The following is a 15,834-nucleotide window of genomic DNA, read 5'->3' on the forward strand; positions in this document are numbered from 1 at the left end:
ATTTATAATATTCTCATTTCTATTTATAAGATAAAATATATTAATAGTTTTCCTTACATTGAAGTTTTATTTCTTAGGATAAATCCTACTTAACTGTAATACATAATCTTTATAATGTACTACTATTGGAGTTTGTTGGCAATTTTTAAATTTTAAAACATTTATTAAGGATAATTTTATAAAGGAGAGGACTAGATACAAAGTACATGATAAATATGCACAAAAACGGCTTAGGTAACCTGTGTGATAAAAATGCAAAGATTAAAAACATGCATTAATTATAAAAGAGTAATGATTTAAATGTACACAAAAGCAGAGAGAGAATACAGTGAACTTTATGTATCTGTTTCTCAACTTGAGGAATTAACATTTTCTTACTTAGATCTTATTTCAGAATTGTGTGAGCGATTCACAAATAAAATTGATCTCGGTATCCTTTCTTTAGAATAGTCTTGCTCTGACTTTAAACTCAAAGTTATCTTTGCATCATTCAGATAGTCTGATTATATGCTCTCCTTTTCTCTACTGAAGAATATTTTCTATTAACTCTGAGGACAGGATTCGAATTCCTTACAGTTTTCAGACTGTTGTTATTTCTAGTTCTTTACATGGGGGCGCAAGGCATTGGCCTCCTTCAGTTTCGGTAGGTCAGGCTGTAGTCGATTGGTCTTCATGGAGCTAAAGGTTAAAGAAGTTTGTGGAAACCATGGAATAAATGAGCCAAGATGGTTGCCACTGGGCAGAGCGCAGTTTGAGAGCTGACTTCTGATTTAGGCGCTCTAAGCTTACTTTCCCCTCTCATTCTTGGTGACCTGCATGGAGTGGCTTTTAAACACATTGTTTTGTTTTTATGTATGTGTGTATATACGGAGCATGGATAGGCAGGTAGCATGGAGGCCAGAGGGTATTGGATCTCCTGGAACTGGAGTTACAGGTGCTTGTGAGCCGCCTGCTGTGGGTTCTGGGAACCGAACCAGGTCCTCTGCAAGAGCAGACATTGCTCCGAACTGCTGAGCCATCTCTCCAGTCCCATTGTGTCATGTCATGCTCCCGCCTCCTGCCAGTGAATGTGTTCTTTTTTAAAAATTTATTTTTTAGTTTATGTGCATTGGTGTTTTGCCTGCATGTATGCTTGTGTGAGGACGCACAGACAGTTGTGAGCTGCCCTGTGGGTGCTGGGGATTGAACCCAGGTCCTCTGGAAGAACAGTCATTGCTCTTAACCACCAAACCACCTCCCCAGCCCCCAGTGAATGTGTTCTTATCGAAATGGGTCTTTTTGCTACAAGCATCATAGTGAGCACATCGGGGAAGATCAGAATTGACCTCTTAGTCCCCTCAGCTCCCCTTTCTTATTTCTCCCTGAATAGCCTGCATGGAATGTGTCTTCTGTGATCTAGGGAACTCTTATCAGGATTCACTCACATGCCAGGGGTTGATAGCGAGGTCTTGGAAGAGGCCATTTCATGAAGCTGACGTGAAGCCAGGAATCTGCTTGCTGGAATTCAGGGCTTTACTGGCTAACTGGAATGATATGTTGCTAACAGGAAGCCACCTACTGCAGCATAACTAAGTATAGTCTTCATCATTTCTCATCTTGTTAAGAATAACTTATAATACAAGTTTGCGAATTTTTGTCGCTCTCATACAAAACCATATTAACTTGGTCTCAAGTGGCATTTTATTTTAATTTGCTATCTTTTTCTGCCTTTATTTTAATTTTGTTCACTTAGGGAATACTGCATTCACTCATTCAACCAATATTTACTATGGTGACATTATCCTGAGAGAAAACAAAGATGTCATAGTTCTTGTGCTCAGATTGCTGAGAGTTCAATAGGAAGATATAAAAAATGGTGGGGAAAAAACCAAGCTAATATAAGATCTTCACTAATAGGTTGAAAAACATCACAGAATAGGGCTGGAGAGATGCTGACTGCTGTTCCAGAGGACTCAGGTTCAATTCCCAACACCCACATGACAGTTTTCAACTGTTAACTCAAGTTCCAGGGGATCCAATGACCTGTTGTGGCCTGTGGGCACCAGGCACACATGTGGTACACAGACATACATGCAGGCAAAACACTCTTACGTACATACACAAAAGTAAAATAAAACATTAAAAAAGAAAAATCACAGGATAGCATAGGTGTGTCTTTAAAATTTGAAGTCTTAAATATCATTCGTAAAAGCTTTACCTTCCCTAAAGAGAAGAAGAATGCGTTTCTATCTCTATAATGTGTCGTAAAAGTTACAAGCCTAGGGGCTGGGCGAGATGGCTCAGCAGGGGAAGGCACTTGTGCGCGAGCCTGGCCTCCAGAATTTGACCCCTGGAACCCACGGGAAGGTGGGAGAAGAGAACTGACTCCACAAGTGTCCCCTGACCTCCATAGGAGCACCATGGCATGTACACACACACCCCCTCACACATTATAATAGTGCGCACGTGCGAGAGCGCACGCACACACACACACACACACACACACACTCACACATTATAATAGTGCGCACGTGCGAGCACACACACACACACACTCACACACTATAATAAAAAGCACAAGCCTAATCTCTTTCAGGGATGATCGTTCTTTTTTTTAAAATAGATTTTAAGGATAATTTCTCTCTCTCCTTTTTTTCAACTCAAGAACTTAGTGTGTGAGGAGCCTTTCTTGAAGTACATCTGAGAATTACTGTTTGTGTCCTTTATATCTGAAACACACTTTTCAGTTCAAGGCATTTTATTATGATTTTTGCATTTCTTTGCTGTGTTTTCCTCTTCTAACTCCTGTTGTTCATAAGTTGAACATACTCAACCTGGCTCTTGTCTGATAGTCCAATTGAATTGCTTTCCAACTTTAAAGGTGTCACATAAGTGATTTCTGCCCTGCACGTTCCCTGCTTTCCCTCTGTTGTTAATTTTTCTGTAGCACGTGCAGCTTTGAGTACCACCTCTCAGACCCCCTTTGGATGTTGATAGCCTCAATTTAATGCCTAATTGCTTTTAAGATGTCTGTTATCTTTTCATACTCAGTCCACCCGTCCATTTGCAAAATATTTTGAAAGGGTCTTTTCATACTCTGTTCAGTCCATACAGCCAGGAGTGGGTTCTGCTTGAGAATTTGGGCATTTAAGGGGTTTGTGCAAAAATGGTGTGAAGTCAGAGAAGACTGATCTAAAGCAACCCTGGACTGTGAAGAACTGCTAGAGGAACCAAGGATGCTTGGCGCGAGGCAGAGGAGACCTAAAGGCAACAAGATGCCTGTGTTGAATCCAGAGGCCGAAGAGGGGGTGGGTGGGTGCGTACAGAGAGGATGTGTCACAGCGGTGGTACTACCGCAGCAGACCAGGACGGTAGGGAGGTGGGATTCAGCTGCAGGCAGACACTTCCGTGCAAGGGGATGGTGCCCACAGTGAAGGACAAAACCATCGGGTGCCTGATGATTCTTGGCATTGGGATTGTAGCAGAGGTTCTAAATGGTTGGGGATTATCTGCCTCTTTCTTTGTTCCATTAGCCTAGCAGCCTGGCAGGCAAATATTAAAGCCATTAGCAGGTCATTCTCTTGACTTTAAATGGTCCTGCTTGGACCTTGCTGAGTCAGGGAGCACTTTTAATGGGTTCGTTGATGTGGCCATCTGTCTGGTCTTTGGAGATCCCTAGATGAAGGCAGGGGCTTACCCACAGTTCAGATATATAATGCAAATTAATTATTTTAATTAGAGTCATATACGTTTATAGAAATCAGTTAGCTGAACTGTATTTGGCAGCAGTCTAACAATCTCTGTAAGTAAATGCTGCCATTGGATGACCTTCAGTGGGAAAGGAAAGCTGGTCTTCAGTTCTTGTAGGTGTACGTGAGATCTCAGAAAACTCTGCAGTCCTTCAGAGACTGGAACCACATGAGAAATGTCACATCTGTGGTGCTGTGGTTGCTCCAGAACTTTCAACTACTCAAGGTAGGATTTCAAACCTAAAACAGAGGGCAACAGGTGTCAGCTCTACCAGCTCCTACTCTAACGGAGGCTTCCAGTCACATGGCTGGAGGATGCAGAAGCTGCCCGCCCCGACTCCGTGCAAGTTTCTCTCTTAAATTCCTGTTCTTAATTCTTTACAAAACTCATTCCCTCCTTGGAGCTCTATAAAGGTCTGGACTGAGTGTGAACTGAAGTTCCTCCCTCTGTGGCATTTCTCCATTAATCCTGGGTCTCCATCCCAGAGTCATGGGGATATGTACTGTCCATAGCAGCCTTGTGGCTATGTGTGAACCACGCTGATGTTGGCTACCTCCAGGTTTTGTCTAAGATATTTCCAGATTGCTTTCCCCCTCTTTCCATGCTGGGAATGGAATCCAGGGTCTTGCCCATGTTAGGCATTCGTCCCTCATCCCCAGCCCGGTGTTCTCTGATTCTCAGGGAATTGTCACACGGCTTATTTTAAGCCTCCTTACCATCCTAGTTCCTTGAAAGTGTGATGCTAAAAATATATATATATATATATTCGTATCCTATGACTTGCCAGCTGACTTGATCCCCTGGATGAACTCGTGGGTGCAGTCACCTTTGGAATCAATATCCTGGGGATGTCACTACACATTGACTTTCCTGTCTCTGTATTGTTGGAAACCTAAGACCTACATTCTTTCTCTTCTTTTGTCAGTATCACAGAAATCCAATGTGATTTTCGTGTCTGCGGCAGGGAACGTTAAATAACCTTTATGGTAAGAGTGCCTAGAGGTAAGGAAGGCATGCAGACATCCCAGCAGAAAACCAACAGGGAACAAACGCAGGAAGAGCAAACATGAGCAAGCAGGGCCTGTGGGAAACATTTAGACAAACCGGCTGCGAAATAACTTACATCACAGTGTAACGGCCTTTGTGATGGAAGATGAACGTGATGTGTTTACAGATAAAACATGCAGAGTCTTGGGAAGCAGAGGCATGTGGATCTCTGTGAGTTTGATACCACTGAGGGCTGTATAGTGAGACCCTGTCTTAAAAAAATGTCGAGGAGTATAACATCCTATTTTTGTGGAAAACATACTTTTATATGTAAAATATGGGTTTCTATAAACTTAGGTGGGAGTTTGCATATTGTTAACAGATGTTAATCATGCGACCTCTGAGGTGATGCTTGAAGTGGCCTGGGTATTTTTGGGTTATTTTAATGTGATAGGGTGATGTTGTCTATTTTTTCAAAGTATGTTTGAACCAATAGCCAGACATAACTTTCTCCATCCTATTAGAACATATTCTTTTTATTTATTTATTTTATTTTATTTTACAATACAATTCAGTTCTACATATCAGCCACGGATTCTCTTGTTCTCCCCCCTCGCCCCCTCCCTTTTCCCCCAGCCCACCCCTCATTCCCGCCTCCTCCAGGGCAAAGCCTCCCCTGAGGACTGAGATCCACCTGGTAGACTCAGTCCAGGCAGGTCCAGTCCCCTCCTCCCAGATTGAGCCTAGCGACCCTTCATAAGCCCCAGGTTTCAAACAGCCAACTCATGCAATGAGCACAGGACCCGGTCCCACTGCCTGGATGCCTCCCAAACAGATCAAGCCAATCAACTGTCTCACCCATTCAGAGGGCCTGATCCAGTTGGGAGCTCCTCAGCTATTGGTTCATAGTTCATGTGTTTTCATTCGTTTGGCTATTTGTCCCTGTGCTTTATCCAACCTTGGTTTCAACAATTCTTGCTCATATAAACCCTCCTCTTTCTCACTAATTAGACTTCCGGAGCTCCACCCGCGGCCTAGCCGTGGATCTCTGCATCCAGATCCCTCAGTCGTTGGATGGGGTTTCTAGCATGACAATTAGGGTGTTTGGCCATCCCATCACCAGAGTAGGTCAGTTCAGGCAGTCTCTCGACCATTGCCAGCAGTCTATTGTAGAACATATTCTTAAGCATGATGTCAATGGCACAGACACTGGGAGTCAACAGTTGAAGGCAAACAGCAAACTTGTTTATTTAATAACAGGGAAGCCTTATATACCCTCCTCCCAGCACCCAGTCTGTGTCACAATCTGGTGGCATTGTGTGGTCATCCCTCATTGGCTGGGCATGATCAGGAACTCTGACAGCACCTGTTGCTAGGCCCTCAGGCAGACTCCAGGTTGGCTCATAAGGAAGTACATTATGTGCATGCCTTGGCAACTGGTCTGAGCCAATTTCCTGGACCCTATGGGCATGTCCTACTACAATTTATTTATTTATTTATTTATTTATTTATTTAGGTTTTTCAAGACAGGGTTTCTCTGTGTAGCTTTGCTCCTTTCCTGGGACTCACTTGATAGCCCAGGATGGCCTCGAACTCACAGAGATCCGCCTGGCTCTGCCTCCCGAGTGCTGGGATTAAAGGCGTGAGCCACCACCGCCCGGCTACAATTTATTTTTATTTTGTGTGTATGGGAGTGTTTGACTGTGTATGTCTGTGTGCCACTTGTGTATTCTGCTCACAGAGGCCAAAGAGGGTGTGTCAGATCCCCTGGAACTGGAATTATAGACAGTTGTAAGTTGTCGTGTGGGTGTGGACAGCCAAACCTGGGTCCTCTGGAGGAACAGCCAGTGCTTTTAACCACTGAACCATCTGTCCAGCCCCCAGGAATATAAATATTTGGGTCAAGATTCAGCAGTGTTTTCGTCATGCTGATAACTAGAAAAATTATTAATGTTTATAAATTCCTTTCAGGCAGGAGTGTGGATTGGCACTATCTTAGAAGAAATATAGACTTCAGATTTTTTAAATGAAGATGTGCCAGCAGAGCATGGTGGCACACACCTTTAATCCCAGCACTTGGGAGGCAGAGGCAGCGGCATCTCTGTGAGTTCTAGGCCAGCCCTGTGTACATAGTTCCAGGACAGCCAGGGCTACATACAAAGACCCTTTCTCAAACAACAACAAACAGACACAAAGAATGTGTGCTTAAAGAATTTCACTGCTAGATGTTTATCTCAAGAAAATGTCTGGTAGGTGGCCATTTGCCATGAATAGGATTTTCACTGCAAACCTCTGAGTGCGTGTTTGAGTGTGTGTGTGCATTGTTGTCATGGTGGGGAGCATGGTGGCACACAGGCAGACATGGTGCTGGAGGAGTAGCTGAGCGTTTTACATCTGGATCTGCAAGCAATAGGAAGAAAGTGATACTAGGCCTGGCTTGAGCTTTTGAAACCTCAAAGCCTGCCCCCAGTGACACACTTCCTCCAACAAGGCCACACCTCCTAGTCCTTCTCAAGTAGTGCCACTTCCCGATGACTAAAGATTAAAATATAAATGTCATTGTTTTTTGTTTGTTGTTTGTTTGTTTTTTACTCTGTGGGGGCCCACTTCCCAGCTCCCAAATAAATACATGGAGACTTATTTATGAATGGCTGGCCTTAGCTTGCTTGTTTCTAGCCTGCTTTTCTAACTTAAATTATCCCGTTTCTCTTTCACTACATTTTGCCTCTGGGCTTTTTACCTTTTTTTATTCCATATATCTTTCTTTCCTTCTTACTCTGTGGCTGACTGGCCCCTCACTCTCCTTTCTCTTGAGCCTAGATTTCTTCTCATATTTATTCTCTCTGCCTGCCAGCTCTACCTGTCCTTTCTCCTGCCTCGCTATTGGCCGTTCACCTCTTTATTAGACCATCAGGTGTTTTAGACAGGCAAAGTAACACAGCTTCACAGAGTTAAACAAATGCAACAAAAAAGACTGCAACACATCTTTGCATCATTAAACAAGTATTCCACAGCATAAACAAATGTAACACATCTTAAACTAATATTCCACCACATGTGAGCCCATGGGGACCTTTTACTGTTATTCTTTGTAATTATATGTGTGTGTGTTTTCGAGTGTGAGGGCACATGTATGTGTAGATGTGTCCTGGTATCAGCCTTTATCACTTTTCACCTTCTCATGGAGACGTAGACTCTCAGTAGAAGCCAGAGCTCACCAAGCTTGTCTAGTCTAGCCAACCTACACCAAGGATCCCCTGCCTCTGCCTTCTAAGGCTGGAGTTACTAGCAGGCTGCTACACCCACCAGGCATGTATGTGGGGTTTGGAGAGCTCAGCTTCTGTCCGTGTATGGCGAGCACTTTACCCACTGAGGTCAATGAAGGGGCCATTGATGGCAACAATATGCGCTTTGCCAGAGTTGAGGGCAGCTGTGCTGACAGGGTGTCCAATGCAGCCAAATCTGTTCACTCTGACCTTCACTATCACGTCTGAGTTAGCATGTCACAAGAAGATGTAGCTGTCTCTGGAATGTGGAGGGTCACAAGAGCCTAGAATTTATGTTTTATTGTTTGTAGCCTGTGTCTGTATTCGCCTCTTGTTCATTAGTTTGTATTTGCTTCCATTTATTGAAAAGCATATGCCTCCAGGTTTTCAAGGCATTTGGTTTGGGGATATCCTATGCTCATTTGGACGTGCCTTGGCAATCCTCTCCCCCTGCACCCCTGGGAGATGCCCCACTGTCACTCTGGTTGCCTCTGGATTCTTTTTGATGATGATTTAGTTTTCGAGACAGCATTTCTCTGTGTAACCCTGGCTGTCCTGCAACTCGCTCTGTAGACCAGCGGGCCTCAAACTCAGAGATCTGCCTGCCTCTGCTGGGATCAAAAGCATGTGCCACCACCACCCGGCCCTTGATCATTATTTTTCAGACTATTCACTTTTCTTTAGTCATAGGGAAGGCTGTTCTTTCACCACATAGCACCGTGTTTTGTCAGAACTGGTGCTTGTATCATGCTGGCCCTACCAATTGGAAACTTTCTTATGCAAAATAGCACTGGGGAAAAGTAAAATGGCTAAATGCAAATAATCCTGCTTTGGGTCCTGGAACAGAAAAGGGACACTGGGGAAAATGGTGAGATTTTAATATTGCCTGTAGTTTGGTTAATAGTATTGTGCTGATGTTAATGTCTTAATTTTGCAAAAAAAGAAAATATTAAAGATTATGTAAGGTGTTATTTTCCAGAAAGCTGAGTGCAGGGAAGTTTGGCCACTCTGTGTTATCTTTGCAATGTTTTATACACCCCAAAGTATTCCTAAATAAAAAAGGAAGTTTCTGTTCGGGATGTGTGCGCCTGCATTTTGAGACAGGGTATCATGTAGCCCTGTTAGGCCTTAAACTTACTGCATAGCTGAGGATGATTTTGCACTTGAACTTACGATTCTAGGCATGTGCCACCCACCACACCTGATTTCTGGGGATTGAGCTCAAGGCCCCATGCATGCTAGGCAAGCAGCCTCCCAACTGAGCTACATCCCCAGCCCTCAAGAATAAAAAGTTGACATAGAACAAAACCTCCTCTTACAGATGTGTACAACTCACCTTTGAACCTGCCCTTGCTGTCTGTTTCGGGGGAGGCAGAGTGAAGCCCTTTAGCAAATCTATGCGGTAACTTGTAGCTAGAGTTTTTTCTCCGGGTCGGCAGTCGACAGCCCACTTATAAAATAAACACACAGACGCTTATATTATTTACAAACTGTATGGCCGTGGCAGGCTTCTTGCTAACTGTTCTTATATCTTAAATTAATCCATTTCTATAAATCTATACCTTGCCACATGGCTCGTGGCTTACCGGCATCTTATGCTGCTTGTCATGGTGGTGGCCGGCAGTGTCTCTTCCCACCTTCCTGTTCTCTCAATTCTCCTCTCTGTTAGTCCTGCCTATACTTCCTGCCTGGCCACTGGCCAATCAGTGTTTTATTTATTGACCAATCAGAGCATTTGACATACAGACCATCCCACAGCAGTAACTGGTGTTTTAGATTTCCTGCCCTTTCTGGGTCATCTTAGATGGCTTATTTTTCTTAATAATTCTCCTTGTCAGCCAGGTGGTTGGTGGTGACACACTCCTTTAATCCAGCACTCAGGAGGCAGAGGCAGGTGGCTCTCTGTGAGGTCGAGGACAGTCTGGTCTATAAAGTAAGTTCCAGGACAGCCAAGGCAGCACAAAGAAACCCTGTCTTTTTTAAATTTTTATTTTATTTTATTTTGTTTTTGTTTTTGTTTTTGTTTTTCAAGACAGGGTTTCTCTGTGTAGCTTTATGCCTTTCCTGGAACTTACTCTATAGTCCAGGCTGGCCTTGAACTCACAGAGATCCACCTGCCTCTGCCTCCCAAGTGCTGGGATTAAAGGCGTGCGCCACCACCGCCAGCTAAGAAACCCTGTCTTAAAAAAAAAAATCTCCTGTCTCCAAGGTTTTCTTGAGCAATTGTATGGTGCTAAACAGCATAATCGCTATAATTTGTTTTTATTTGCTTTGTATCCAATTTTATTTTCCACTGTTGTATTTTTATTTTGTGTGGTTATTTATTGAGTTATGATAAAATTACTTTGGTGAATTGAGACCAGTGTTTTTAAGAAGTGAAATGGATTAGACAATAGAAATATCAATATACATTGATTTATGAAACATTAATCTTGAAGCATATCTCTTGTGATCTGACAACATCTATCAAAGCACAGATGCATGTAGCTTTTGACCTATCACTAGGGAATCTATCCAGATGTACAACTGTATACATGCAGAAATGATGTATATACTATGTAACTCATTGAGTATTGTTTATAATAGCAGAAGACTGGCAATAACCCAAATGTCTATCAACAGAAGACTACTTTCTAGATTACAGTACTGTACTGTAATCTAGATATAATGGAATAATCAGTTAGCAAAAAGAATGAAGAATGATTCTATGTACTGATATAGAAAGATATCAAGGACATGTATTCAAAAGAGAAGAAAAAAAAAAACCTGGTGCAGAGCAATGCATATGATGTGCCCCCTTTGCAATGAAAAGAAGTATAAAATCTTGATTTGCATTTACTTGCCCAGGCATAGAGAAACTCAGAAGGAGAGAGAATAGTATGGGCCCAGGAGCTGGGTGGAAGGGGCCACATACTGTATAAGTATTCATTTTTACCATGGTAAGAAGACTTAAGGGTCCTTCTTAGCAAATTATTTCTAAGACAGGGTCTCACGTAGCACAAGTTGCCCTGAAACTTGCCATATAATTGAAGAAAACTTACTTCTGATTCCCCTGCCTCCACATTCTGCATCCTAGGATTACAGGATTGCCCCATCATGCCCAGGTTATGAGGTGCTGGGAATGAAACCCAGGGTTCTTTGAGTGCCAAGCAAGCACTCCACCAACTGAGCTACATCACTCCCACAATTTTTAGCTCACAATACAAAGCCTACACATCTTTTTTATAAGCTGGTGTGGAATTATGCAGGTGAATTAGCTATTTAAAAATTAAGTCTAAAACATTGAGCAAAAACCCATATTCAGAAGAATATGCCAGTCATGACTGAGAGTGCTGTCCTGGTCTACAGAGGCATCTCAGTGAAGACTTCTGGGTGCTCTTCCAGAGTACTTGGGTTTGATTCCCAACTCCCACGTGGGCAGCTCACAACCATCTGTAACTCCAGTTCAAGTGGATTCAGCACTGTCTTCTGGCCTCCCGGGGCACAAAGGCATGCATAGATTGTGTATGTAACAGGGAGGCAAGACACTCCTGCAGATAAGATGAAACAAATCTTCAAGAAGAAGAAGAGAGGAGGAGAGAAGAAGAAGGAGGAGGAGGAGGAAGGAGGAGGAAGAGAGGAAGGAGAAGAGGAGGAGGAGAAGCTGGGCAGTGGTGGTGGCGCACGCCTTTAATCCCAGCACACTTGGGAGGCAGAGCCAGACGGATCTCTGTGAGTTCAAGGCCAGCCTGGTCTACAGACTGGGAGCCAGGACAGGCACCAAAACTACACAGAGAAAACCTGTCTCGAAACACCCTCCCCAAAAAAGGGGGGATTCTCTCATGTCAGGTGTGATGGTGCATACCTATAAATCCAGCATTTGGAGGCTGAGGCAAGAGGTTTATGAGTTTATGAGTTCAATACCAGCCTAGGCACATAGCAAGACCTTATCTCAAAATAACAAAAACAAGCAAAAAAAAAAAAAAAAAAATCTGGAGAGAATGCTGTCACATGCTGGCAGGTCCTGGTGGCAAGTCAGCAGTGAAACCTTACCTTTTTTAATTCCATCATCCTTAGGTGTGAGACATAAAGGCATTCTGTTTACCACAAGCCTGGGCTCAGGCAGGGGGTGCTGAAATGTTTGCTCTGTGGACTGTGAAGATCTGAGCTAGAAGGGGAACTGGTTATTTGTTCAGTGGGCTTTCAGATGGGCGGGCATAGAAAGCATCACATGGATGTGGCAGAGTCCTGTACCAGGTTTGGGTTCCTGTCCTAAGAACATTCTTCTTTCGTTCTTATCGTTTAGGTAAATGGAAGAGCTGGAGGGCAGTTTATCCCAGACTCGGAAAGCACACAGAATAGAACAAATGGTTGCAAGATGGCTTCGGCGCTCCCGGGACAGCTCAGCCCGGTAAGGCTCCTGGGCTGGCAGGGGGACGTGTCCGTGGAGGTTTGGTGCTGCTGTGGGAGGCAGCCTGTTCTGCAAGGACCTGGGGCTTGCTGTCTGCGGCTTGACTTTGCCATATGCAGAGAGATAGGACAGGTAACTAGGCCAGCGGCTTGAATGGAATGCCTTTCCTTACACCCCTGCCCCACCATGCACCCATACATACAGTCACACTCACCCCAAACACACACACACACTCACACACACACACACACACACACACACACACACTCACACACACACACACACCCCAAACACACACACACACACACAACACACACACACACTCACACACTCACACACACTCACACATCATCATGCATACTTTTTATACGCATGTGCATATATGCTTTCTGGGCACTTGCTGTAAGAGTTTATATTCTTCCCATGTCCTCATTTCCGGCAGCTTTCCTTCCCCATAGCCCCTATTTCTTCTAAACAAAGTAAGGTGATATTAAATACAAACCTGAAATGGCTGCTACAAGAAAACTTTAAAATAAAATTGCAGAGCCTCCGTTTTGGTCTGGATGTCCCATCTGGTCCTGCCACAGAGTTGAAGTGACAGTGCCAGGTGTTCTGGAGACACCACCCTCTGCAGGGGCTGGGACAGCTGCTTGGCTGCTGCTGCCACACTTGCTGCAGGCCACACTGCCTGAGCTCAGTTCTCTGAGCCCTGGAATGCCGCGGTGATGCGGCCTGTAGACTTAGCTCCCTTTTACACACCAAACAGCTCAGGCTCGGAGAGGGACCAGGGTGCCTCACATGAGACCACTCTCAACCCCGCTCACAGACCTTTGATGGCCTCCATTTCATAAGTATATGGGTGTTTTGCCTACATGTACATCTGTACCATGTGCGTGCAGTGCCCACTGAGTCTAGAAAGAGGCCTGGCCGGATCCCTTGGAACTGGAGTCACAGATGGTTGTCAGCCACTGTGTTGGTGCTAGGAATGAAAAACTAGGTCCTCTGGAAGAGCAGCTGGTGCTCTTAACTGTCTCTCCAGCCCCTACCTTTCAAAAAGTGTTTTTATATTAAAGAAAACAACAAAAAATAAGTGTAGTGGTACATGCTTTTAATCCCAGTACTTGGGAGGCAGAAGCAGGCAGATGGATCTCTATGAGTTCGAGGCTGTCTTTGTCTACATAATGAGTTCCAGGCCAGCCAGGGCTACACAGTGAGATTTTATATTAAAAAGCAGCTTTTTTTCGGGGGGGGGAGGGGGGTTCAGGACAGGGTTTCTCTGTGTACTTTTGGTGCCTGTCCTGGATCTTGCTCTGTAGACCAGACTGGCCTCAAACTCATAGAGATCCACCTGCCTCTGCCTCCCCAGTGCTGGGATTAAAGGCGTGCGCCACCACCACCCGGAAAAAGAGCAGCTTTTATTAATATATATTAACTATACGTAACAATGAGTTGCATTACGTGTTTTCATATATGCACATAATGTATTTGATTGAATTCCCCCATGCTCTCCCATACTCTCCCATCCTGTCCCCTCCCACTTCTATTGACCCTCTTCCTCTTTCCAGATACTCACATCTACTTACCTTTTCCTAAGGTTTGTTTTTGTTTATGCATGTGTGTATGTGTGTGTCCCATTGAGTTTCATTAGGGTTGTTCACAGAGGTGTGCATGAGTGTTTATTTACAGGACCATGAGCCCCTCCCCAGTGACTACACAATTAAAGAAAATGTTTCTCCCTCCCCATCAAACTTGAACTGCATAGCAGCCCTCAGTGAGAGTGAGTCCCTCCTACTGCTAAGACAGAGGGTGGCTTCCGTTTCAGGTTGGACTTGATACCTTCCTCAGAGGACAGCATTCATGCCTGATACTGTGAATCTGGTCAAAGCCCCTGGCTGGGGAGGTCACAGGCCCCTGCTCTTTTGCAAAAAAGACATGATATGCCTGTCAAATTGCCCGGTTTTTAAAAATATTGTTATTATTATTAGTGTGTGTGTGTGTGTGTGTGTGTGTGTGTGAGAGAGAGAGAGAGAGAGAGAGAGAGAGAGAGAGAGAGAGAGAGAGAGAGAGAGAGAGAATGAATCTTGGGCATCAAACTGGGTACTCAGGTTTGGTGGCAGGTGCCTTTAACTACTAAGACATCTCACCTACCTTTACTTTCCTTATTTCTTTTTTAAGATAGACTCTCACTCTGTAGACCAGGCTGGCCTTGAACTCACCGAGATTCACCTGCTTCTGCCTCCCGAGTGCTAGGATTAAAGGTGTGCACAATCATGTCTAGCATTAGCTGTTTCTTTCTTTAAGACAGGGTTTCTCTGTGTAGCTCTGGCTGTCCTGGAACTGGCTTTGTAGACAAGGCTGGCTTCGAACTCACAGAGAGTTACAGACAGTTGTGATCTGCCATGTGGGTGCTAGGAATTGAACCTAGGTCCTCTGGAAGAGTAGTCGGTGTTCCTAACTGCTGAGCCATCTCTCCAGCCCAAGTATTTTTTTAGTTTTAATTTTATTTTACATGTGTGAGTGTTTTGCCTGCCTCTGTGTTGTGCTACATGTGAGTGTCTGGTGCCTCCAGAGACCAGAAGAGGTGTTGGATCCCATAGACGTGGAGTGACAGCTGGTTGTGAGCTGCCGTGCGGGTGCTGGGAACTGAACCTGAGTTCTATGGAAGGGCAGACAGCGCTTTTAAACGACAAACCATTAATTTTTTTTTTTTTTTAATTTTCATCTTTCCTTCTTCCAAGAGGACATCTTGATGGCTTACAGTTTTAAAACACTAGAGAAACTGAAATAGCGATTAGGGATGTTAAAAATACATCACAAATACTAGCCCAGGACTTAGCATGCAAACACTCACATTAACTCTGGGTTTCCTGGTGGCCAGGGCCAGCAGTGAGTGAAATTCCCTGAGGTATTTATTGTGGCCCAGGAAGTGGTTACCTGCAGTCACACCATTTTGCATGCATACTCTCTCTTTGTTTTGTTTTTTTCTTCAGAATTTCAAAGACCAAAATATTTCAGTCTTCACTTTTACTTATAATTGCCACTTTCTACATACTACTTAAACCTTATGCTTGACTTACATTACCTGGGAGTAAATCAGCTCAAAGTGGCTAAACCTTAGGAAATAATGGCTAGCTTCATGGACCTGGAGTGATGTTACGCTCCAGTAATGTGCCTTCAACTGGTTTTTCCTTCGGGGAGTGTCAAGTCTCAGTGCTACTCAGATTTTCTGAGTTTGAAATAAGTTCTCACCAGGTGTTATTGGTACCGTCATTAGTCAAATTCAGCTGTGGTAGATTTGAATGCACGCACCTAGGCTGAGGGAAGCCGAGGGGTGCTTGTCATTCCGGGAAGGGGAGATTACGCAAATACCGTGAAGCTGACTTCAGGATGACCACTTGACTTCATATTCCATTATGACAATAATGTGTTCAGTGTCAGTGTTCTTTTGGAAATAGCTAACCC

General features: G+C 44.1%; 1 protein-coding gene across 1 annotated transcript in view; it reads left to right on the top strand.

The window, feature by feature from the left end:
- Frmpd1 (FERM and PDZ domain containing 1) overlaps nucleotides 1–15,834 on the top strand; it is a 105,038-nt gene that overhangs the window by 30,901 nt on the left and 58,303 nt on the right. The window contains 1 exon segment of the mRNA XM_037202579.1: nucleotides 12,268–12,372. Within this exon segment, the coding sequence (XP_037058474.1) occupies nucleotides 12,272–12,372 (101 nt within the window). The 5' untranslated portion in view covers nucleotides 12,268–12,271.

Source organism: Peromyscus leucopus, chromosome 2, assembly GCF_004664715.2.
Source record: "Peromyscus leucopus breed LL Stock chromosome 2, UCI_PerLeu_2.1, whole genome shotgun sequence".
Lineage (NCBI taxonomy): Eukaryota > Metazoa > Chordata > Mammalia > Rodentia > Cricetidae > Peromyscus > Peromyscus leucopus.